Below are 23,832 nucleotides of genomic sequence, written 5' to 3' on the forward strand. Positions count from 1 at the left end.
TCTCTTTGACATCTGGTGGGAGGGCATTCCACAGGGAGGGCGCCACTACCGAGAAGGCCCTCTGCCTGGTTCCCTGTAACTTGGCTTCTCGTAGTGAGGGAACCGCCAGAAGGCCCTCGGTGCTGGACCTCAGTGTCCGGGTAGAACGATGGGGGTGGAGACGCTCCTTCAGATATACTGAAGACATTTTCTTCATGCTACCAACCTTCCAAAAGCCTTCGGGAGCAAATACACTTGCAGAACAGGAAAATAAGTACGGCATTGGACTGCAGCCACAATGGCCAAGCTGCAGGGAGGGCATGTGGGGGTATTGGGTATTAATTTTCCTTCACCAGCTACCCCACTCCCAACAGTCCATCAAGTGCAGGGATACCGACCACAGTTCAGCATTTATTCTGTTCTTCTCTCTCTGTATTAGCAGATAATTAAGTACACATCATGGAAGATCTCCCTGTCTATTTCGGCTTTGTTGATGTGTTGGTTAACTGTCATGCAGCAGGGTAGGAAAAGTCAAGATACTTACAACATTAGAACAATTTGTGATTAGTCTAAAGCTGCTTTAGATTTTGATCAAGAGATAATTGGCAAGCCACTCAGGTTGCAGATTAGAGATTCTCTTAAGAACATTCCCTTGTGAAATTATTTCTCATAACACAACCAAGAACTACAGATAATGGGTACAAAAGGGATATAGAATTACTGTTGCCACCACTTATTCAGGGTCACCCAAGCCAATACTTTCTGTTACGAAACTGCTAAAAGGAGTAAACAACAATAAATTGCAATTCAATGTCTGTTTCAGAGTTCATATGGCTTCCAGCAAAAAGAAGCCTGTGCAAAGTCCATAAGCACCAATTATAGGGACACAGAGCTAGATAAACAAAGTACACATATAGACCGCAAGAGTCCACACTAAGATGTTTTTTCAATTACACAGCAAATACTGTGCATGTGTGTGTAAAAATATTAAAGAAAAAGTCTTACTTCAGCTGAACTAATATCTATAAGACTACTAGCTAGTTGTGCTATTTCAAGTACCAACAGAAGGCTCTGAGAAGGCTCTCAATAAAAACTTATCTCATTGGTTTAGGCAACAAACCATGCCTTCTGAGTTGTATGGTTGCTAATATGAACCCAAAAGCACAACACAGACAGCAATATACAAGGAACCCTGTATAGTAGGTCTGTTGTTGGACTACAACTCACATCATTCCTGACCACTGGCTATGCTGACTGAAGCTGATGGGAGACCAACAACATCTGGAGGGTCACAAATTCCCCATCCCTGCCCTATTTCCTCCCAACAGTGTACTCAATAAGAAATGCACTAAAAAAAGCTAGAAGATGGATGTTGGAAATGTGTCATCAGAGAGCTCTTTACACTACCTTTGCTAAACATTACTTACGGCTCTGTTGAGCTGGTATTGCAAAATTTTGGAAGATGTTTCAATACTGAAATAGCCCCGTCTTGCATGGAAAATTACAAAACACGACAAGAAGGTCATGGGGATTATTTTCAACAGCTCCACATAAGCAAAGATCACTGTAATTTGCAACAAGTATTTGCTGGCTTCCACACATATAGGTAAAGAGTCACCAGTCAGTAGCAGTTTCCCTGTACAGTTAAGGTGGGGCAAGGAGGAAAGAATGTATACTTAAGTCCAGTTATAAAAACTGACTTGGTCTAGGAAGCTTAGAAGCTAGGGAAAGCTTCTAAGTTATTGTTGAGGAGAACAATATTACGAAGTTTCACAACAATGCTACAACCACAGCCACAAACTACAGTGGTACCTCGGGTTACATACGCTTCAGGTTACATACGCTTCAGGTTACAGACTCTGCTAATCCAGAAATAGTACCTCAGGTTCAGAACTTTGCTTCAGGATGAGAACAGAAATCTTGCTCTGGCGGCGCAGCAGCAGCAGGAGGCCCCATTAGCTAAAGTGGTGCTTCAGGTTAAGAACGGACCTCCGGAACGAATTAAGTACTTAACCCGAGGTACCACTGTATAACCATTAACAACTATCCAGTCAGAAATGAAACTATATTTTGTATCAATCAACTGAAATGTTAAGATTTGAAAATGAATCCACGCAAGACTAAAAAAAAATATAATATTTTTCAGTGAGTAAGACTATGTTTTTCCCCAGTTTTTTAAAGTTTAAAATTGGGGGTCTTATACACAGAATGTTTAAAATATTTATTTCTTAATTTTGGGCTCAAAAAATAGGGGTCGTCTTATACATGGGGGCATCTTATAGACAGGAAAATACCGTAAGTTGCATCCCCAGTCCAGCTATATACTTACACTAGCAAAGATACATATACAGAACAAGCATGTAAGCACAAACACCTTAATTGTTGCTTTGTGAATAATTTTCCTTTCCTGTCTCAGCATGTGTTTGAGCTATCTCTATTGCTTATATTTCTGAGAAGTCAGAATGTTTAGCTGAAAAGTTTGACATGGTGCAAAAAAACCAAATACAGATTCAGGAACCCTGTCAGTTATCCTAGAATTTATTGAACAAAGAGTGAAAGTAGCAGTCTATAATATTGTTCCTTCGAACTGAAGCTAGGTTAGAAATAGGATTAGACTCTGAAATGGCCATTTATCTGACTGGAGCTCTGCAACCATGCCATAATGGACTGCTGTTAATAACAGTTGAGAGTCCTATTATTCTCACTCTGGTGTATCTTAAGGCGCTCCATTTAATGAAAGAAAAGAAATACAAGTGCCTTTGTTTTGATTTGCTCAATAATTGTAAAGTGTGGGAAGGAAGTATATGACTAAATCTGAGGAGGGGAAAAACCTTCCATCCTGAAGCATACAAATAATGGCTTCTAAACTGTGGCCTGAAGGAGCACTTTTAGTTCATTTTTGCACACTGGTTAAGTCTAGGAGGCACGTAGTGGGTTCTCAGAATAAAGACTCCAGACTCCACAAGTTCCAAATTCGACATGCACAATTTACTTTAGTAATATCACTAATTTTCTGTGGTGCCATTTTCAATCCATGGCATCAATGCAACACAAAAATAGAATTTTTTGAAGACTGCCAAGTAGAAAGGAAAAACAAAATCTGACTTATTTCTATTACTAAAGCTTGCTGATCCTGAAAGTGATCTCAATGGACTTTCTGGAAGAGGCAAGTCAAATATATTTGGGCACACAAAAAACGTGGGTTCAAAAAGGGAACAATTCACTATCCCCTTTAGGCATAATATTTCAGTAAACCACAACCAAAATTGTTTTCATTTTTTGCCACTTCCAATAATCCCATTAGTGCTACCACTGCCAGTTTTTTTCCTCCTATGAGCCAGTTGTGCAAAAAGTTTTAAATTCTAATCAAATAAATGCTACATCAAATTAAAAAGTCTTACAATACCTGTCTTGATTAGTAGGAACTATGAGGTTTGCAACAGGAAACAATATTTTGTTTCCATTTGAAGTAACTCTTTCATTATTATAAAACAGCACTACAGTGGTACCTCTGGATTCACACACCTCCAATTGCATATCCTTCAGGATACGAACGTGGCAAACCCAGAAGTATTTTTCTGGGTTTTGTCACGCGTGCATGTGCAGCAGCGGTCTATCGCGCTGTGCACATGTGCAGAAGCAGTCTACCGCCCGCCGTGCGCGCATGCGCAGAAACGGTCCCTCTGGTTGCGGAAACCTCGGAATCCGACCGGAGATCCAGAACGGATCCCGCCCGCAACCGGAGGTACCACTATATTTTTGCTAATACAGTGGTACCTTGGTTCTCAAAGAGCTTGGCTCCTGAAAAAAACGGCTCCCGAACGCCGCAAACCAGAAGTAAGTTTGCGAACGTTTTTTGGAAGCCGAATGTCTGACGCAGCTTCCACTTGACTGCAGGAAGTTCCTGCAGCCAATTGGAAGTCACGCCTTGGTTTTCGAACCATTTTGGGAGTCAAACGGACTCCCGGAACAGATTAAGTTTGAGAACCAAGGTACCACTGTACGGGCATATTCACAAGACCTGCTTGTGGGACTGTTCCTGTGACCGGCTGGATTAATATCCAATACACTTAAACCAATGTTTGAAATTAGCCAGGCACATTTTGCACCTTGCTTTCAACCACTTGCAACCAAGTAAATATGCCTGGCTGCTAGGATGGCACTTGACACTTCTACCATCTGCAGGTGCATGCCTGGGGATCATTGGATCTGGACTGTTTTCACAAACTAATACCCAGTGGTATTTTTCTAGAAAAAGGGATGCTGGAACTCACCATGAATGCCTCCTTTTTTCTCTTATAATGGCAATGGCGCCCACCTAAGAGGTGCCGGAACAGAGTTCCACCAGTCTGACTGAAAAAAGGCCTTGCTAATACTCCAACCTGTAGAATTCTATCAGCCATGTTTTATCAGCACAATCAGAATGAATTTCTGGAACCAAAATGCTTCTTCTGTGCAGTCTGAGCAGGGGCAATCACCACTGAGAGATTCAAAAAGACCAATATATGTGTGGACTGTCTCTGGATCAAATGACGTTTCTTTCTTGAGTTATCAAAGCTCAAGGTTGTTATCTGAACTAGCCAGATGCTTAACTGAGAATCACAAACAGTGCATCGTCTGATAAATAAGACTTCAGAGCTGTCTTGCCCCAAAATGGCAACTAAACATTCCATTTTGGTGACTAACTTTGGTTTAAGGAGCCATTTGGCACCTAGCTTATATATCAGAGTTCCTAACACTGATTTAAGCCAGGTTATTCATTACCTCATGTATTAAGCAGCACATGAAGAAGTGCTTATGTTGATTCTATTTAATATGTTACTTCTGGAAGCAACTGAAATGCCCAGAGAACAGCTACTTGGGGATTAAAACAAAAAACATCATTCTAACATAGCTCAGCAATAAGGAACAAAAGGGAGTTTCAAACAGATAATATTCCATAGGTCCAAACCACTATCCCTTCACAAAATAAAGCACTGCTAGTTCATAGGGGAAAAAACCCTGCCCAGCTTACAGATGGATTGATTTCATTGCTGCAGAATAACAGGACATTACTTAATATAGCTAGCCAGTAGCCATTTTGCATACTAGTACATTTTATATTCAAAGAGTGTAACAGAGAAATGGCCAAGGCAATATTGTACATTTGTGAGATGAGTCAATTTAGCCAAGAAAAGGAAACGGAAGTATGGGAAACTGTGTTTTGTAATTATGTTGGTGCCTCAGAAGGAATCTCTAAGCTGATCACCCTCAGGAAGATCTAAGTCAGTTTGACCAGGTTGTGGAAAGCCAATTTCCCTGAAAGGCACATGTAAAAACTGTGTGCAACAACTCCTAGGATAGATTTTCATTACTGACTCTGCGTTAACACACATTTGACTTGAACTGACCCAGGCTAACTCTTGAGCATGTGCAGCGAAGCAGTATATCGCCATACCTGTTTGTGGGACTGTTCCCGTGACAAGACTACCTCATCGCATCCATTGCTTTACGACTAATAAGAACTGTACACTGCTTTAAGAAAGCAGCGCTACAAATGAAGGCAGGAAACTCAAAGCCAAACAATGGCAACACCAATCCTAGACATACGAGGTCTTGGGCGCTTTATCTGGTACCAGCAGAGAGGAAAGAGATTGATTCAAGGACGCAGCAATTTCCCCTCTTGCCTGGCTCAGCACTTACCCTTATTATGATCTGTGCAGAGCTCAACCTAAAGACCCAAAGGGCGGAGTAGCAGAGGGAGAGAGAAAAGTCACCTGCTCTTCCTTGGTCTCTGTTCCGCCCTGGGCTCTTCTGCAAAGCGATTCACACGTACACCCGCCACCATCATGACACGTACGTTAGCTCACCCCCACCCATTCTTCCTTTTACCGGAGAGAGACCAGGGAGGGGCTGCGAGGGGGGGCTCAGGGAGACCTGGAATCCCCCGCCAACACCCAACAGCACCGAGGAAACAGCACTCCGCTCCGCCGCAGCGTCGCGTTCACACGCCCCAGACGACTCGCCTCCCGCGCGCGCTCCGCTTCCCCCGCCGCCCGAGTTCTGGCGGAGACGGCGGGGCTCAGCGAAGAGGAAAGGCTTTTCTCCCGCCCTGCTTTCTCCCTCCTTGGCTCCCCTCCTTCCCTTTCAGGCGCGCCGACCCCGACACGGGAAACCCACTCACACAAGCCGAGAGCCGCCGCCAGCAGCAACGAGCCGAGCCAGGCGGCGAGCGGAGCAGCGCCTTGCCTCGGACTGCAGCCGCCGCCTCGTCCTGGCGCCGTTAACGCCGCCACCGCCACCGTCGCCGCTGCCATTTTCCTGCCTCCACCTCCTTTTCCTCTCATTGTTCCACCCCCGCCCATGGTTGGAAGAGGGGTGGGAGAGCCGAAGGGAACCTCCACGCCGGTATTGAGCCGGAGCGCTGTCAATCACGCACACCTCCTGAATCCAGCGTCTTCCTTCTGGCCAGGCTCTGCCCTTCACTTCTCACGTCGCAGGGCGATTGGGAGCTCGGGATTTCACTCAGCCATGGGAGGGCCATTGAGAAGAGAAGTTGCCCGCCCACTTTGGGCGCCTGTCACGTGACTGGAAGCTACCTTGGGGCTTTATTGTGAGGGCTGGGCAATTGCAGGGCGGTTGTTTTGCCATGGCCTGTATCCGACAGAAAGGACGTGGTGACGCCGGCTCAGTAGTAGTAGTAAGGCGTCACCGTGGATCTTGTCCTTACTGGGGTTTTTTAGGGACTTGCTCCACGCCACTCCACTCACATCTGTGCACATTTCCGTAGCCTGACATGCGGAAGCCCTCTTGGTTCTGTTCATGGCCCATATCGCTGCATTCATCATTTAATACTAGTTGAAAAATTATCAGTTTCCCCCATTAAGTTCTATGAAACTGCGAGTAGAGTTTAACAGGCTGCTTTCACTAAGTTTGAGGTCTGACATCACATACAGTCAACCAAATAATGTTGGGAGTATTTACCCATACAGAAAATAGGGAAGTGTATATGAGTATAGGGAAAGTCAGCATCCTGCCACATCTTACAGCTAGCAAACAGTATAATTTGGTAACTCGTATATTCACCAACGTTTAAAGTTCCTACACCAAAGCAGGACACTTGCTGTCATAAAGAGGTTTCCTTTTAACCTTGTTCCATTTATGCCTTGGAGGAGAGTTAGGGGTTCAAATACTCCACACTGCAACGTTTTGTTGCAGGTCCCACTTCCCCCCCTCCTGATAAAGATACACAAACACCAGGTAAAAATATTATAAGCAAATGTGTCAGGAGCATTCCAGCAGTAAATCACATTATGCCAGTTTTGTTGTTGTTTAGTCGTTTAGTCGTGTCCGACTCTTCGTGACCCCATGGACCAGAGCACGCCAGGCACCTCTGTCCTCCACTACCTCCCGCAGTTTGGTCAAACTCATGCTGGTAACCTCGAAAACACTATCCAACCATCTCGTCCTCTGTCGCCCCCTTCTCCTTGTGCCCTCCATCTTTCCCAGCATCAGGGTCTTCTCCAGGGAGTCTTCTCTTCTCATGAGGTGGCCAAAGTACTGGAGCCTCAGCTTCACAATCTGTCCTTCCAGTGAGCACTCAGGGCTGATTTCCTTAAGAATGGATGCGTTTGATCTTCTTGCAGTCCATGGGACTCTCAAGAGTCTTCTCCAGCACCATAATTCAAAAGCATCAATTCTTCGGCGATCAGCCTTCTTTATGGTCCAGCTCTCACTTCCATACATCACTACTGGGAAAACCATGGCTTTAACTATACGGACCTTTGTTGGCAAGGTGATGTCTCTACTTCTCAAGATGCTGTCTAGGCCTGTCATTGCCCTTCTCCCAAGAAGCAGGCGTCTTTTAATTTCGTGGCTGCTGTCACCATCTGCAGTGATCATGGACCCCAAGAAAGTAAAATCTCTCACTGCCTCCATTTCTTCCCCTTCTATTTGCCAGGAGGTGATGGGACCAGTGGCCATGATCTTTGTTTTTTTGATGTTGAGCTTCAGACCATATTTTGCGCTCTCCTCTTTCACCCTCATTAAAAGGTTCTTTAATTCCTCCTCACTTTCTGCCATCAAGGTTGTGTCATCTGCATATCTGAGGTTGTTGATATTTCTTCCGGCAATCTTAATTCCAGTTTGGGATTCATCCAGCCCAGCCTTTCGCATGATGTATTCTGCATACAAATTAAATAAGCAGGGAGACAAAATGCAGCCTTGTCGTACTCCTTTCCCAATTTTGAACCAATCAGTTGTTCCGTATCCAGTTCTAACTGTAGCTTTTGTAGACCCTTTGGGGGTCAAGTGAAATCCCAGGAAGTCCATCATCATGACATAATGCATACTCCTAACTTTGGAAGGAATTTTATGGCATATTTGACATACTCAGCGTCTCTGAAAAGAGGTAGTGTGAAGATAGACATTGGTAGCAGCTTGTTTCCTAGGGCTACTTTTACTCTTAGCACTGACTGTGGAAGAGCCTGTTGTAAACAAAAATTGCCCTTTTCCCTTATGGGGTATCCAAGAGCCCATATAGAGTCCTTACATAGGTTCCCTATTGGTAGGAGAAAATAACAGAGGCCAACCAGAGAATACTGAGAAGCAAAGCAGCTAGTAAGCTTGATCTTTGTTGATCTGTTGCAACCGGGTGCTCCCCTCACCCGCAGGAGAGAGGAGGAACCCAGAAAAATGGCGCCCAAGGCCTTATAAAGACTTTTGAAATTGCCACCCTGTAGATCAAGACCACCCCCAGAAACATCATACATACATCACAGAAGGGGTGTAACCTAAGACCACCCCTCAGATATATTATACCTACATCACAGAAAAGGTGGTCTTAAAACAGAAATTTGAATGTTGTCTTTCTCCTGTCCTTGTTTATCTCCTGTCTGGCAGGTTATTTGATTGGATTTCCTGGGGAGCCTGGCCAATCTTTTGTAATGATAAATACTTAGTTCCCGGGCCAGGTCACAGGCTCACACCCTATTCATATCTTAAATGTGCCCTTAAGACAGGATTTGTGAGGAAAGAGACAATGGGGAGGATTCCCACTTTGACGTTGCAGAGAAAACATTTGCTCATTTTAGGAATCAAAATGGTTCCTGGTTGGTCTTCCTGTGCTGATCTATGTACGTGCTTGGTTGGTACGCTTATGAACATTACCATACGTATATCTAAGACCTCAAAATTCCTATCACAAGCCACACTTTCTTCATTCACTTTGTACAGGGCATCCACACAAAGTCTGGAACTAAACATCTTCTCTAATTTTACCCCTTCCTCTCGAGTCCAGTTTCTCTTCCATTTTTGTCAGAGCTCAGAGAAATCTGACCTTTCCTTCCTCTGTAACTCAATGAAATAGCTTCAGAGTTTCCCCAGATGTAGATGGTCTCTTCCGTTATTGTTCCAGACAAGTGCAGCTAGCCACTTTCCTTCTTTCTTTTTTTTTCTTTTTTTTAGGAAATAAATTTTATTTAAGATTCGACAATAACAATAAATCAACAATAACTAATACATCAATTCATGACAGTTGACCATCTTTAACAATAGTTAACAAACTACAAAACATCACTTCTGGTTAGTCAACTTTTCATATTTAACTTTATCTCTTTCTTAGCTGATCAGAAAAAAGGAGATTAAAAGAAGAAAGTGAGAAGAGAGAAAATTTTAAAAGAGGAAGAAAGGAAGGAAAAGAAAAAAGGGGGGAAGAATATAGGAATTAATAAAGAAAATAATAAAAAGGAGAATAAATACATTTAACTTCGGATTAGACTCATTGTATTATTATTTCTATTGTTCTTTCACACACAGTTCCAAATTACTGTATTGCTTTCTTTATTTTTATCGGATATCAAAAACATTATGTTTCTTATATTACAAGGATCATTCTAGTTCTGCCAAGAGATGTTTATTATTACAATAGTTTTCCAGGTATTCTTTAAAGATTTTCCAGTTCTCTCTAATCTTTCTCAATATTCCAAAACTCCTCTCTAGAAAACAACTCTATCACTTAAATACTTCCCTTTCATAAACAACGATTTGTTTTCTTTCTGCCCGCTAGGTTGCAGTGGAGGAGGCTTTGTGGACACCAGAAGTCCTCAAGGGAGCCACTGAGCCCAAGGACACTGCACCAGTGGCTTCAGTGCACTTCAGCCTGGGCAGTGAGCAGGCACTGCTGTATCCAGCAAAACTGTATAGAAATATACCAATTAACTCGCACTTCCACAATGTCTGCATAGAAAGGAAAGGAAAGGCGCGCACACCCTACAACACAGGTTTCTGATTATCATTTATAAAAACCATGTTACTAATGAAACATTCACATTGTGTGTGTGTGTGTGTGTATGCTCCTTGAAATGTGTGTGTGTGTGTTTCAATAATCCCAGCTATAAGAATTAATATCAAGGACGGTGGCATCTCAGTGCCACTGCAGGATGAATGGTTAATTTATCCTGACAGACTCTGTGGCTTTAACAAATGCATATCAAGTTCTGATCTGGGCTTTGCCCTGACCTCACTGGATATCACAGGCAAGCCAATATTTTTCACACACACCCTTCCTATCTGTAAAAAAACTTCCAAAGTTGTTGGAACCATTTAACTGATAAAATGTTTCTGAAGCAACTGAGCACTGCAAATGAAGTGTTATGTAATTACCTACCAAGCATTCTCATATTAATTATTAATCATTTTAAAAAGCTCAAAAAGCTAGGACAATATTTTGTCTTATTATTAATAGATCTGGCAAACTATCTTAATATGATCTAGCAGTAAGCTATATTAATAGACACAAAGGAGTCTGCATTGTATAATACTGGAACATAAAGTTTGAAGTAAAGTAAACATGAAGTAAATGAAGAAAATGAATTAAATGAAGAAAAAGGGACAATGATGAGCGCAAGCTGTGAAGATCGATCACCAGTAACTAATTAAAACAATCATAATTTGTAAATCTAATATTCTAATTTAAAGAATGTACAGTGTTATAACAAGTTACTTAAATGTTTATTAACATAAAAATCATATTAATCAAAAGGAGTGCATACTTAATAGGAATAACTATTGAATACCTAGAAATATTTGTATAAGTCATTACTGAATATTGGTAGACACACAATTTGGTAAGATCTTTTGTTTGAAATAATTTTTCTTATGTCTCCATTGGTTCCTGAAATACTTTATTCTGAACTATGGGTGTCTTGTTTTTTCCCCCTGATTTCCTTAGGGAAAACATATGTTTAGCAAACTAATTATATTGTACCAAAAGAAATAGGGAAAAACTTAAATTATGCAGCCTATATCTTTATTTTGCAGTGTTAATGTTGTGCATCATTCATTCCAATTTTTACAAGCTGCTGGGAGGAGAAAACAATGTGTAGTTCAGTGCAGTCCTGTCCCTGACTACCTGGACAGCTTTTGAAATCTCAGGAGGCATTACCCACATGTTTTCAAACTATTATTTTCACAGTGTAAAGGCTAGAAACTTGATTGTGTGTCTGTACGTTTTAAGTGGAAGCTTAGATTATCAGGAAGCTGAGCTAACTAACCCTTTACCACATTCTGTGCTTATTCTGTTCTTCTACGGAAGCATACACACAATCCAGACACTGCATTTCCTGTGTTTTGCTGAGCACTGCAGAAAGGCAAATGACTGATCCAAAACATTTTCTTTACAGCATCTTTTTGAACTATAGGTTTTCCTGCACACATTCCTGTTTCATTGACCCCATCCTTTTGTTCACAATTACGCTGTGACCCCCTTCATAGTTCAGCAATATGGTAAAATTAAGACATATATCCTAGTTTATTTAATAGGATTTAGAATCTATTCTGATTCCCCTCTTGTTTTGCCCTTGATACCCATTAGGCAATAAGCAGGGACAGTCTGAGTAACAAAAAGAGGAACCCAAAGACTATCAGATGACAGGCATTAAAAAGGGAAGCATCTAGTCCACTAAGGGAAATATTTGCTAGTTATTTTATCCGCACATCCCAGACAGACTGGAACCAAAATACACTGTATTCAGCAGATAATTATGATAAACTTTCACATCTCTACATTGAGATACAGCAGCAGGCAGTACATGCAACTTCCTGGGGAACAGATTGGAGACTTTGCATGCTAGGCAGATCCAGTGGGGAAGATTCTTATGGTTTCCCATATGTTTCTGCTTGTGAGCATGTTTATTTCAATATGTACTCATTTACATGTAAGCTGCCTTGGTGTCCTGGAAGGTATAGCATAAATTACTGTAATAAATAAACAGGGTTAAGGAATTATCAAGTATTGGTTAGGCATTTTGGTTTGTAGGAGTGTTGTTCCTGTGTTAGAATGTGACCTACCAATGGTTCTCTTTCCCACAATTCTAAGAAAACAATAAATATACTTGATTCAGTGAAGTTATTGTTGTTGAGTTGTGCAGAGTATTATAATGTCTGTCAGTGCATAACAGCTTAGTCCATATGGCAAAACACACTTCCAAAGGTATATTGCTGAAGAATGGAAGTTGGTCATGCCTAATCCTCATAACGATGGTTCAGAGGACCGGCCTACTGAAAATGCTCTAATGTTCCTCCAGCCTATAGGTCATCAGTGTTTACCTCAACCTACGAATTTCTATTTAGGTTTCTAATTCAAACACATGCAATGTGGGCTCAAGTTCCTGATTCATTTAATGCCTATTCATGAGCACCACGTTACTATGGAAACCCCCACATTTTATTTTCAATACTGGAAGGAAACATAATTTCAGTGAAAGGCAACTCTTAGTGACTCCTGGAATACTTGGCATCCCCCACTCCTTTTGACACTGATAACTTGGTTCTCTCCTTCTCATATAAGTACTTATGGCATTTTGGGATATTGATAGACCACAATGCAAAACAGTTTGAGGAAAAAAGAGAAAGACAGGGACACACAAAGCTGAGTTGGGGCTCTGTAAATCTATCTTAGAATGCTGGTTGCCTTTCTTCCTAGATATCTGATGTGGCAGGGTGGACTTTGCCTGTTTGTTAGAGTGTTTAAGTTGTGTTTCTGCCTGTGTTCCCCCTGTATGTTTGGAAAATAAATGCAATCATTACAAATTTCCAATAAGCCTCCAGTGATGTCCTTCCATACGCACTGTGTCCCTATAAAATACCTCTACACTGTATTACACATTGTGTCCCTATAACTTCTCTCTTGGAAAATGTGGTGTGTAATGAAATATATTTTGGATCTGCAGCAGTCCAGACTTACATGGAGAGCCTTGTACTTTGAGGTACAATAGCCTAGTGTGACAGGCAAACTTTGGGTCTGCCTCTTTGTGACCCAGCAACCAGTGGGAGCTGGCAAGTGGATCACTGAATTAGGAGAGACAGAGAGAGAATGGAATTTAAGTTAGAGGCTGACCGTCAACAGATAGGGACGTCTGAGAGAGCACAGGCAGGGGTTGTCTGTGGGCTAGGCTGGGATCTGGATTTTAGAATTAGGGACTTTCTGTCTGTCTGGAGAGAAGGGTTCTCTGGCTATATGAATAGGATCAAAGAGGGGCTACCTGTTAGAGCAGGGGTCAGCAACCTTTTTCAGCAGGGTTTCCACCATCCCTCTGACCATGTTGTGGGCCAGACTATATTTTGAAAAAAAATATGAACAAATTCCTATGGCCCACAAATAACACAGAGATGCATTTCAAATACAGTGGTGCCTCGCAAGACGAAAAGAATCCGTTCCACGATTCTTTTCATCTAGCGGTTTTTTCGTCTTGCGAAGCAACCCCATTAGCGGCTAAGCGGATTAGCGCTATTAGCGATTTAGCGCTATTAGCGGCTTAGCGGGCTTAGCGGCTAAGCTGTTAAAAGGCTTTTAACGGCTTAGCGGCTTTGAAAAAGGGGGGGGAGCGGGGGGGGAATGGCGAGACTCGCAAGATGTTTTCGTCTTGCGAAGCAAGCCCATAGGGAAATTCGTCTTGCGAAGCGCCTCCGCAACGGAAAACCCTTTCGTCTTGCGGGGTAAAAGGACACATTCTACTCATGTAAAAACATGCTGATTCCCGGACCGTCTGTGGGCAGGATTGAGAAGGTTATTGGGCCGCATCCAGCCTTAGGTTGCCTACCCCTGTGTTAGAGGGAACAGATTGCTAGGGTTAGGTCTAATCTGTGGCTGGACAAGGGTTTATCTATCTATCTGAGGGAAAGTTAGAGGGTTTGGAAGTATTTTATGGCTAGGGTAAAAGAATATACATCCTAAAAAGAATATCTCTGTCCAGTGACAGTTTGAAAGCAATAAGACAGTTAATAAAGTGTCTCTTTGTAACAAAGTATTTTGCCTTGCAAAAGTAATCACTAAGCAACGACTTCTTCAGTGTAAACAAATTAAATTCCTGTTTTGTTTTAAAAGTGCCGCATCGTTACCTAGTTCTTCTGAGTAAGGGTTGAATGGTCAGAGATTACTCTTTACCGATTTGTAACATCTTGCTGCTGGTAAATAACCACACTACCACAAACAGTTAATCCTAAAACCTTTGCTGGGGAAATAAAAGAGAGGATGTAACCAGTAAAAGGTAAAGGTAAAGGGACCCCTGACCGTTAGGTCCAGTCACGGACCACTCTGGGGTTGCGGTGCTCATCTTGCTTTACTGGCCAAGGGAGCCAGTGTACAGCTTCTGGGTCATGTGGCCAGCATGACTAAGCCACTTCTGGCGAACCAGAGCACGCACGGAAATGCCATTTACCTTCCCGCTGGAGCAGTACCTATTTATCTACTTGCACTTTGACGTGCTTTCGAACTGCTAGGTTGGCTATATAACCAATACAGTAGTACCTCGGGTTAAGAACTTAATTCGTTCCGGAGGTCCATCCTTAACCTGAAACTGTTCTTAACCTGAAGCACCACTTTAGCTAATGGGGCCTCCTGCTGCCGCCGCCACGTGATTTCTGTTCTCATCCTGAAGCAAAGTTCTTAACCCAAGGTACTATTTCTGGGTTAGCGGAGTCTGTAACCTGAAGCGTCTGTATCCCAAGGTACCACTGTACAGTATAACTAATACTTATATAACCATTAGCACACCAATAGTGGCTATGTTATCCAGCACCCATCCTAAGCGAAGATGTCTGTCACAACTAGCTTCTTCCAGTTGTTTTGCCTGTTTCACAGTATGCTCCAGAAAATGCCATTCAGATGTTGTACTGGGAAAAGAGATTTCTCCTAGTCCTTTGTCCTATTAATAGTTGTACAGAGTACTCCCCTCACAAGTCACAGTGTGTTATGTGAAAGTAACATGCCTGTTGTGATAGACACAACACTCCTAATTATAAAGAGAAGCTTGCACAAAAACAATGCAAGAATTGTGTCCTGAATGCTTATTCTGCTATTACCACATACAGTATTACTATAGTTTTAGAAGTTGAGTGTATGAGATGCTATGTTTATCTAAAACCCATGTGAAATTTTGGTCTGGCTCTGCGGAGAACTGTAGCCCCTCAATAATAACACTGCCCCACCTCATCTTGCTTGTGTTGACAAGGGAAAAAACTTACATGGAAGAGGATGGTCAAAGGCCTGGTACAGGTCACCAAGGCATTCAATAGGGTCAAGCAGAGAGAAGAATCTTATTCTGTCCCTGCCTCATGCATTCTAGTCTTTGCTTTTTCAGCCATTTTCAGTAGGTAGGCAATTGCCATGAAAGGATAGCTTGTCTATTCCCCCAGTATTTTTTTTTACTGTCTCTCCCATGCTGTACTCCTGCGTAGAGAGACATGCCAGAGGAAGCATTGCAGAAGTGGATATACTGAAGTTTATGGCACCTAAACAATATGGCAACACAGACTATTAGCCAAACTGATTTCTCTAACAGGATGAAGGCGGGGGTCCTTTTTAAGGAACTGCATCAGGGCCCCTAACCACTTTAACCTGGCTTTGGAGGGTTAACTCTAAGTATGACTATTACTGGATATGATTCACTGTGCTTAAGTGAAAAGACCCCAAGCTTTCTGACCCTAGAGCACATTTAAAAGTTTAAGGCAGGGGTCAGCAACCTTTTTCAGCCGTGGGCCGGTCCACCAGCCCTCAGACCATGTGGTGGGCCGGACTATTTTTTTTGGGGGGGGGGGGAAATAATGAATGAATTCCTTGTTGTTGTTTAGTCGTTTAGTCGTGTCCGACTCTTCGTGACCCCATGGACCAGAGCACGCCAGGCACTCCTGTCTTCCACCGCCTCCCTATCCCCCACTAATAACCCAGAGATGCATTTTAAATAAAAGGACAAATTCTACTCATGTCAAAACACCAGGCAGGCCCCACAAATAACCTAGAGATGCATTTTAAATAAAAGGACACATTCTACTCATGTAAAAACACGCTGATTCCCGGACCATCCATGGACTGGATTGAGAAGGTGATTGGGCCGCATCTGGCCCCCGGGCCTTAGGTTGCCTACCCCTGGTTTAAGGCACTGTGATGGGCACCACAAAACGACCTTTTCACAGAAGAAAACCAGGTGATCCTCAGAACCACATCCAAAAGCAAAACACGGGGTGGGGATTACAGAAGCGGGAAAATCAGGACCCTTCCCTGTAGGAATGGAGTTCACATAGTGACACAGACACGCCACAGCTTGTCCAGTATGCCACATTCTATCTCTGACCCTTTTGCCTCCTTGGCAAGAGCTTTGCTCTATCTCAGAGGTCAGCAACCTAAGGCCCATGGGCCAGAAGTGGCCCATGAGGGTCACTTAACCAGCCCATGAGCCACCCCCAAACTGAGCTGCCCGCTCAGCAAGTCCCTGCATGTTGCGCTAAACCGGCGTAGTGCGGCATGGGGACTCTCTTCCACGGCTCTGGAAATTGCTTCTGTAAATGCCCAGACACCGAAAATCGCTCCTGTGCAGGCGCGATTTCCGGCGTCTGGGCATGCGCAGAAGTAATTTCTGCTGCTGCGGACATGCGCAGACGCAATTTCCAGCGCCACGCCGGTCTGGCCCACGGAGGATCTCCATGGGAGTGATCCAGCCCATGCCTGGTAAGCCTTGCCAACCCCTGCTCTATCGATAATATTTGAATCCTTGACAGAAGTATTGCTAAAAATCCCCTTTGATAGGAACATGACGTGGTGGAGCAGGGGGAATTGTCTGAATAAACAAGGTAACACCTGGGCCACGTAGACAGTTCATGACAGAAAAGTACTGAAGCACGAAGTTCCTTATGTCTCTGAATGTTTTGCATATTGCTAATAATAAAAACGGACGCGGGTGGCGCTATGGGTAAAAGCCTCAGCGCCTAGGGCTTGCCGATCATCGGCGGTTCGAATTCCCGCGGTGGGGTGCGCTCCCATTGCTCGGTCCCAGCGCCTGCCAACCTAGCAGTTCGAAAGCACCTCCGAGTGCAAGTAGATAAATAGGGACCGCTTACTAGCGGGAAGGTAAACGGCGTTTCCGTGTGCGGCTCTGGCTTGCCAGAGCAGCGATGTCACGCTGGCCACGTGACCCGGAAGTGTCTGCGGACAGCTCTGGCCCCCGGCCTCTTGAGTGAGATGGGCGCACAACCCTAGAGTCTGTCAAGACTGGCCCGTACGGGCAGGGGTACCTTTACCTTTACCTTAATAATAAAAAGGGACGCAGGTGGCGCTGTGGGTTAAACCACAGAACCTAGGGCTTGTCGATCAGAAGGTCGTGGTTTGAATCCCCACGAAGGGGTGAGCTCCTGTTGCTTGGTCCCAGCTCCTGCCAACCTAGCAGTTCGAAAGCACGTCAAAGTGTAAGTAGATAAATAGGCGCTGCTCTGGCAGGAAGGTAAACGGCGTTTCTGCGTGCTGCTCTGGTTCGCCAGAAGCAGCTGAGTCATGCTGGCCACATGACCCGGAAGCTGTCTGCAGACAAACGCCGGCTCCCTCGGCCAGTAAAGCGAGATGAGAGCCACAACTCCAGAGTTGTCCACGACTGGACCTAACAGTCAGGGGTCCCTTTACCTTTAATAAAAGGGCTCTGCAGGGCTTGTAGAAGCAGCTTTTTTCTGCACAGCCCACCTGCATCCTCAGCTCTGGTGTCGTCTCGTTCTTTCACTGCCCCCCCCCCCATAAACCCCTTTTTGCCAGTGTAACTTCTGCTGGGTTCTTCAGCCATGTGACCAAACTATACAGAGTTTGCAGCAAGGGTAAGTGTTCTCCTTCCCTGCCATGCCGGCAACACACTCATTTTCTGGGAGTTACCCTGGCTGAGCCCCCACTGAGTTGAAATAAGAGACTACAGTATATGTAGCCCTGACAGTGCCCAGGATTAGCCAGTTTAGCTGGAGATCTACCTATTCCAAACTCTGCTCATCCCGGTAGATTTTGGGCTTGGATCCCTAATTTTTAAAGCAATTAACATTTGGAAGGAGCAGAGGAATTTCAAGGTTAACAATGCTGGTGTCCTCATGGTTCCTCTTGAGTGCCACATTAGGAACTTCAGGCACCAATAATTAGGAAAAGTTATCCAAGACCTTCCCAAGCACAGAACTGGAAGTACAAATGCATTTCATTTTTTAATAGGTTACAGTAAAACAAAAAAAAACCACAAACTGCTGATCGTGTCATAATAAAACATCCTGAGTGCTTCATAAAGCTGAATTCATATCACATTGACAGCAAAAGCAAGGTGGCATTGTAGTTCATTAGACATTTCTGAAATGCCCTTTTTATTCTATTCATCCAACATCCATCTAGTCGTCCAAGTCATGTATATAAAAACACACACACACAAAAAAAATCTCAGTGGTTGTTTCATAACTAAGAAACAACCTTCCTGCAGAGAAGGAGGTGCTGCAAAATTTTCATTTGCTTACTAGGATTAAAGTTGCCATGGGGGAATGAGCTTTTAGTACATTTTAGTTAGTTGCTATTTCAACGGGGCAATATTATTTGTCTTGCATATTGCAACTCATCCCAATTCCTTCTCAACCCCATTGCTAAGTGTCCAGATAAATAAGATACTGGAGAACATTCTCAATTGCCACGAGAGGTGTGTTTTATTTTCAGAACAAGTAGTTTGGCAAAGAGGCTAGAATGCAGCAGAACTGAAGTACAAGTAGCCAGAAGGATGAAATATTTCCGGAGCTTGGAGGAATATTCTCTTTCTCCACAACTTTAACTTCAATTGGCCTTTCTTCAGTGACTACATCTGGAGGGTTCTTAACATCACAGAAATAAGTGCCATTGTCTGTAGGTTGCATGTTTTCTATCTTGATGGATGCATCTTGCTTTAAAAAATCTCCAACCCATGTGCTGCGGCCAGTGAATTGTGTATTCTTCCCATCATATGCTTTCTCATTTGAGTAATAGAAAAACTGTAAGCATAAAACCAAACACAATCACTTTGTTAATAGCTGCTTTGAGTTGAACATAGTTGTTGAAGAAGCGGGATACAAATTTTAAATCAAATCGTGATTAACTTTGCAGGAACACATTAATAAAAAGACCACAAAGAGACACAAATAAGTATGTTAAATGAAAGGGAGAGAGAACAATAGAAGAAATATGTGAGCAAAGTATCTCAAAGACTGCAATTTGAGGACAGGCAAAAATATGGGACACTAGAGCAAAATGTGGATTTGCACTTGCCTGTTTCCACATCAATGTAAGGGCATCCAAATGAGTCTCTCCCCATCCCAGTGTTGTCTTGTACTTTCCCCCCTTTTAATGTGGGATTTGCAATTATTGGAAAGTCTATAACAGCCAGGATTGAAAAACCCCACACTGAAAGTGAGGAAGGTCTGAGACATCACTGGGATGGGGAGGATGTTAATAGCAGGACAGGCAGGTACAAATCCACATTTTGTTCCAGTGTGGAAAAAACCTCATTTGGTTCTTATTGAGTGCTGTCAATACACAACAGACAATACTGTTGTGAGTTTGGTGGGAGGTTAGACTTCTAATTCCAGGATCCAATAAGGATTTGATTGCTGAAATAGCCAGACCAGCTTTTTGGTGAGGTAATTGCCCCCTAAGCAATGTTAGAAATGGAGATATGAAAGCTAGGAGTTAAATGGCACCTTAAACCTAGGTTATGGGCACAACAATAGTATCTGTGGACACGATTTTTAAATGACAAGAATACAAAGCTGAAAATGAATGAAATTCAGCTAAAATTTTATGTTCATTTTTCACATGGTCCAGTCCTTCCCCTGCCCACCCCTCTAATATTATTCAGAGGGTGTCTTCTCCAGTCTTCAGACAGTAGCTGGAAGGGGGGGGGCAGAAAAAGGTCCTCCTTTCCTTCCACTCTGCAGTTTTAAACTGAAATCTTAGGTGCAGTATTGGGCCCAGAGGTCAGAAATTGCTTGTACTAATGAAATTCCAGGATGCACAATGTGCCTAGAACAATGGGAGTTTCAAACACTGCCCCTAATTATGGGTCCTTAAGGTAACAAAGGAAATGGCTCTGAGCAAATGGGTGTCTCCCCACCAGTGCCCCCCTACTGGCTGGTGGTTAGAAGGACAAAAGCCAGAGTTGGTATGTGTGAGAGCTAGATGCTATAAGCAGGCTGCAGGCAGGAGCCTGTGAGGGGGAGACATGCTTGGTTTCTGCTGGAATCCAAGGTTGTGGGAGAAGCAAGACCTGCTGGCGTGTTAATGCTGTAAGCCCCTGCACCACAGGGTCAGGTTGCATATATGTGTAAATAAACCATATATCATAAAGACCCCCCAGTCTCTGCTGCCCCTCATTCTGAGGAAACCAAACCTATGGTAAGCACCTAGAACCCCTGGAATCTTGTAACACTCAGAGATTAGGGTGGCGTGCAACAATACATTGCTTCAATAAGGCATTCATTCAGTTGACAAAAGAAAAGTAGTGGTTTCCAAACCTGTAATCCACTTTCACCACAAAATCTAATGCAAATCTAGCTTTCCTTCAGGCATTAACTCTTACAGTTATGGGACGGTCATCTGTTCCCTGTTTTCGATAGCTCCAGGTAGCAGAGGCTGCAGTAGTAATCTTCTCTGATGATGTGAACTTGCATGGAAGGTTCGCTGCTTTCCCAATCTCCACAATCAGTTCTGCTGGTGTGGACACTATAACAGCTGCAATATCGGCGGTTGCAGAACAAAATACCAACCAGGACCCTTTAAAGCAATAGACTTACAGTTTACTTTAGAGCAATGTAAAGCTAGATGAGGGCATGCATAAGTTAGCTTACTTTGAATATTTATTAATTTTTGCTTAAAATATTGATACATCGCCCATTATAGGGGGGAAAACCTCAAGGCGGTTTATAATAAAATTGATTAAAAACAACATCTAAAAATCAATGCAGCTGCATTTACAGACAGAACAAAATAGTCATGAAAAACATATGGATGGTATCTAACACCGTCATTTCATTAGCACAATACATTTTGGCTGCACAATGGAGATTCCTCTTCCCATGCAACCTGCTTGGGGGCTTCCCCTAAAATTCTGGAGAAGATTTGAGGGAGGGGACTGAGGAGAAGTTCCACATACTGCACAGCTGCAAGTTCTTGTGCCACAGACTATGACACTTATTTCCATGATCTCAAGAACCCTCCAGACATAGTCACTGCAGACATGCCAACTGAGAGAGAAAATCCCTGGGAAAATCCCTGGAAAGATCACAACCACAACTTCTGGAAAAATTGACTTAGAATAGAAAAAAAATGGTTTAAGGTTTGAGAAAGGGTTAGCTAGGCCAAAGGGGTGCCATTGCCTTTGGCCCAAGCCACCCACAATATTGGAGAGATGCAGGACACAGCCTGCAGATCAGCTGAGAAGCAGAATTATCACCCTTTCCCTACTCATCAAATGATTGATCTGATGAGTGAGGAACAGGCAATCTGCATCCCTATTAGGTCACTGGGCTGGGAAGAGAGATTTCAACCTCTCCACCCACCCCAGAACCACCTATATTTTAATCCCTCCCCCTATTTTTTGCTGCTGCTTCCTGTTATGTACTGAAGTTCTCACCCTGGGCCAGCAGGGGGATACTGTAGATAGTTATGCAAATAAGGGATCAAAAGTGACGTTCAGTGATTGGATAGCTTTAGAAAATTGTCACAGTTACATTGTACTGGAGCTCTATATAAGCAAGCTGACTGAACCCTTTGGTTCAGTTCTGTTCTGTGAATAATCAAGAGCTGTTTGAAGAATCGCTGTGTCGTCTGATATGTTCACCCACAACTTAACACTTCCTACATTGGTGGGGTCTTGGGGAGGCCAAGCCCAGAGTCTAGAATCACTTACAGGCAGGAACCATTATGATCTGCCCATGAGTATCTGGTAACAGAAGGTGTTTGGTCATAACTGAACCAAAGCAAGAAATGGTTTGAACCATCCTTTCAACTCTCTGTTTTGTTTTGTTACTGAGCCGCAACCCACTTTAAAGCTTTGTACTTTCTTCATGGCAATTCTAACAGCTAAGGAAAGCAAATCCTGTTATGAAGTGGAATTAGCCTGTATAATCAGTTCCCAAATAAACCTGTTCCTGCCGCAGCCAATGTGCATAGAAAAACACACACAAGACATTTCGCAGCTACTCAGAAGGCTCTTCACCCACAGACAGCCTTCTTTTTTGATTTTGAATCTCACATAACAAAATATTTACTTCTAATAAAAGGGATATTTGTCAATTGGACACATGAATTTATATGAATTTCCAGAGATAATTGGATGCACTTTCATTCTGTACTGGTGCTCAGTACTGAGAGCTTCTTTGAGGGATCAAACTTCGGGACTTTAAAAGCATGCAGCAAGTTTATTTTAAAGTAATTGATATTAGCTCATTCCATCAGAAGCAGAGCACATCCAATTTCACATTGTACTATAAGGATTTTCATTCACAAATGTTTCATTGCTCATATTCTTTTGTTTACTATTCTTAAGATACAAGTATAGCTGTGGAATTGGCTGCTCGATTTATACTTAAGTTCCCAAGATTTTTCTTTTTGGTGATTATATACTGTATAAAAAATACGTAGACTAGAGAATGGTCAAAGAAACTTGGAATCCAAAGCACACTTTCTCAGAAGGCCCAATTAATACAATGGACTCCGGATTCAGGATTGCAAGCTTAATTTACAAGCCCTCGGCATGTGAGCGGGACACACTGCACCGAGAGGGAACGCCGAAGGTCTGCAGTTACTAAGACTGCCCGCGACCCAGAGATCGACCTTAACAGGACCAACCTCTGCTCCGCCCTCGAAGCGACCCCTCTTTTCCCGCCCAAAGCGACTTCTGCTCCCCGCCAGGGACCCCAAGAAAGGGGGTGGGGCCAGGCCACGTGGTCTCCCTGCCCGGGAGCCGCTTGCCCCGCCCTCTCGCTATTCCCGCGCGCCCCAGCGGGGACGGAGAAGAGCGGCAGTCCTCACCGTGGCCCAGAGCCAAAACCAGCGCCAGGCAGAGCGCGGGCGCGCTGCCGGGGAAAAAGCGCTTTCGCTTCCCGGGGCCGCCGGTTGCTGCGGCCGTGGAGGCGGCAGCCATCCTTCTGCCTCCGGACACCCTCTGCGCCCCATTGTTGCGCCGCCGCCCACCTCACAGCCGTTGCCGTTGCTGGGGGGTGGGGCGGGAGGCAAAGCGACGCCGCCGAGTCCGGCTGGCGCGAAAGTCAAAGTGCCCAAAGCACGAGGCCCTTCGCCAACCAAGGGGGCAGCTGCCCTCGAATCGTGCGCGCAGCTGTGGGCGCTGAAACTCCGAAGGGAGACAGCAGGGAAAGGGCTCAGGAAGCTGACCTTGTGGCGGGAATAAAACTCCCCTACGAGGAATGCTTAGAACAGTGTTTCCCAAACTTGGGTCTCCAGCTCTTTTTGGACTACATTTCCCATCATCCCTGACCACTGGTCCTGCTAGCTAGCGATGATGGGAGTTGTAGCCCAAAACCAAGTTTCGGAAACACTGGGTTAGAACA

At 43.7% G+C, this 23,832-nt stretch overlaps 1 protein-coding gene across 3 annotated transcripts in view; it reads right to left on the reverse strand.

The window, feature by feature from the left end:
* Positions 1–23,832, reverse strand: part of MPZL1 (myelin protein zero like 1) — a 73,079-nt gene that overhangs the window by 28,936 nt on the left and 20,311 nt on the right. For 2 of the 3 annotated variants that reach the window (XM_028726819.2, XM_077927242.1), the window contains exon 1: positions 6,143–6,338. In XM_028726819.2, the coding sequence (XP_028582652.2) occupies positions 6,143–6,323 (181 nt within the window). In that variant the 5' untranslated portion in view covers positions 6,324–6,338. Of the gene's footprint in view, positions 1–1,873; positions 1,903–6,142; positions 6,339–17,626; positions 17,641–19,089; positions 19,261–20,843; positions 20,996–23,832 lie in introns of those variants that run through there. The other variant, XM_077927243.1, reaches the window with a different exon arrangement.

Source organism: Podarcis muralis, chromosome 4 (genome assembly GCF_964188315.1).
Source record: "Podarcis muralis chromosome 4, rPodMur119.hap1.1, whole genome shotgun sequence".
Taxonomy (NCBI): Eukaryota; Metazoa; Chordata; class Lepidosauria; order Squamata; family Lacertidae; genus Podarcis; species Podarcis muralis.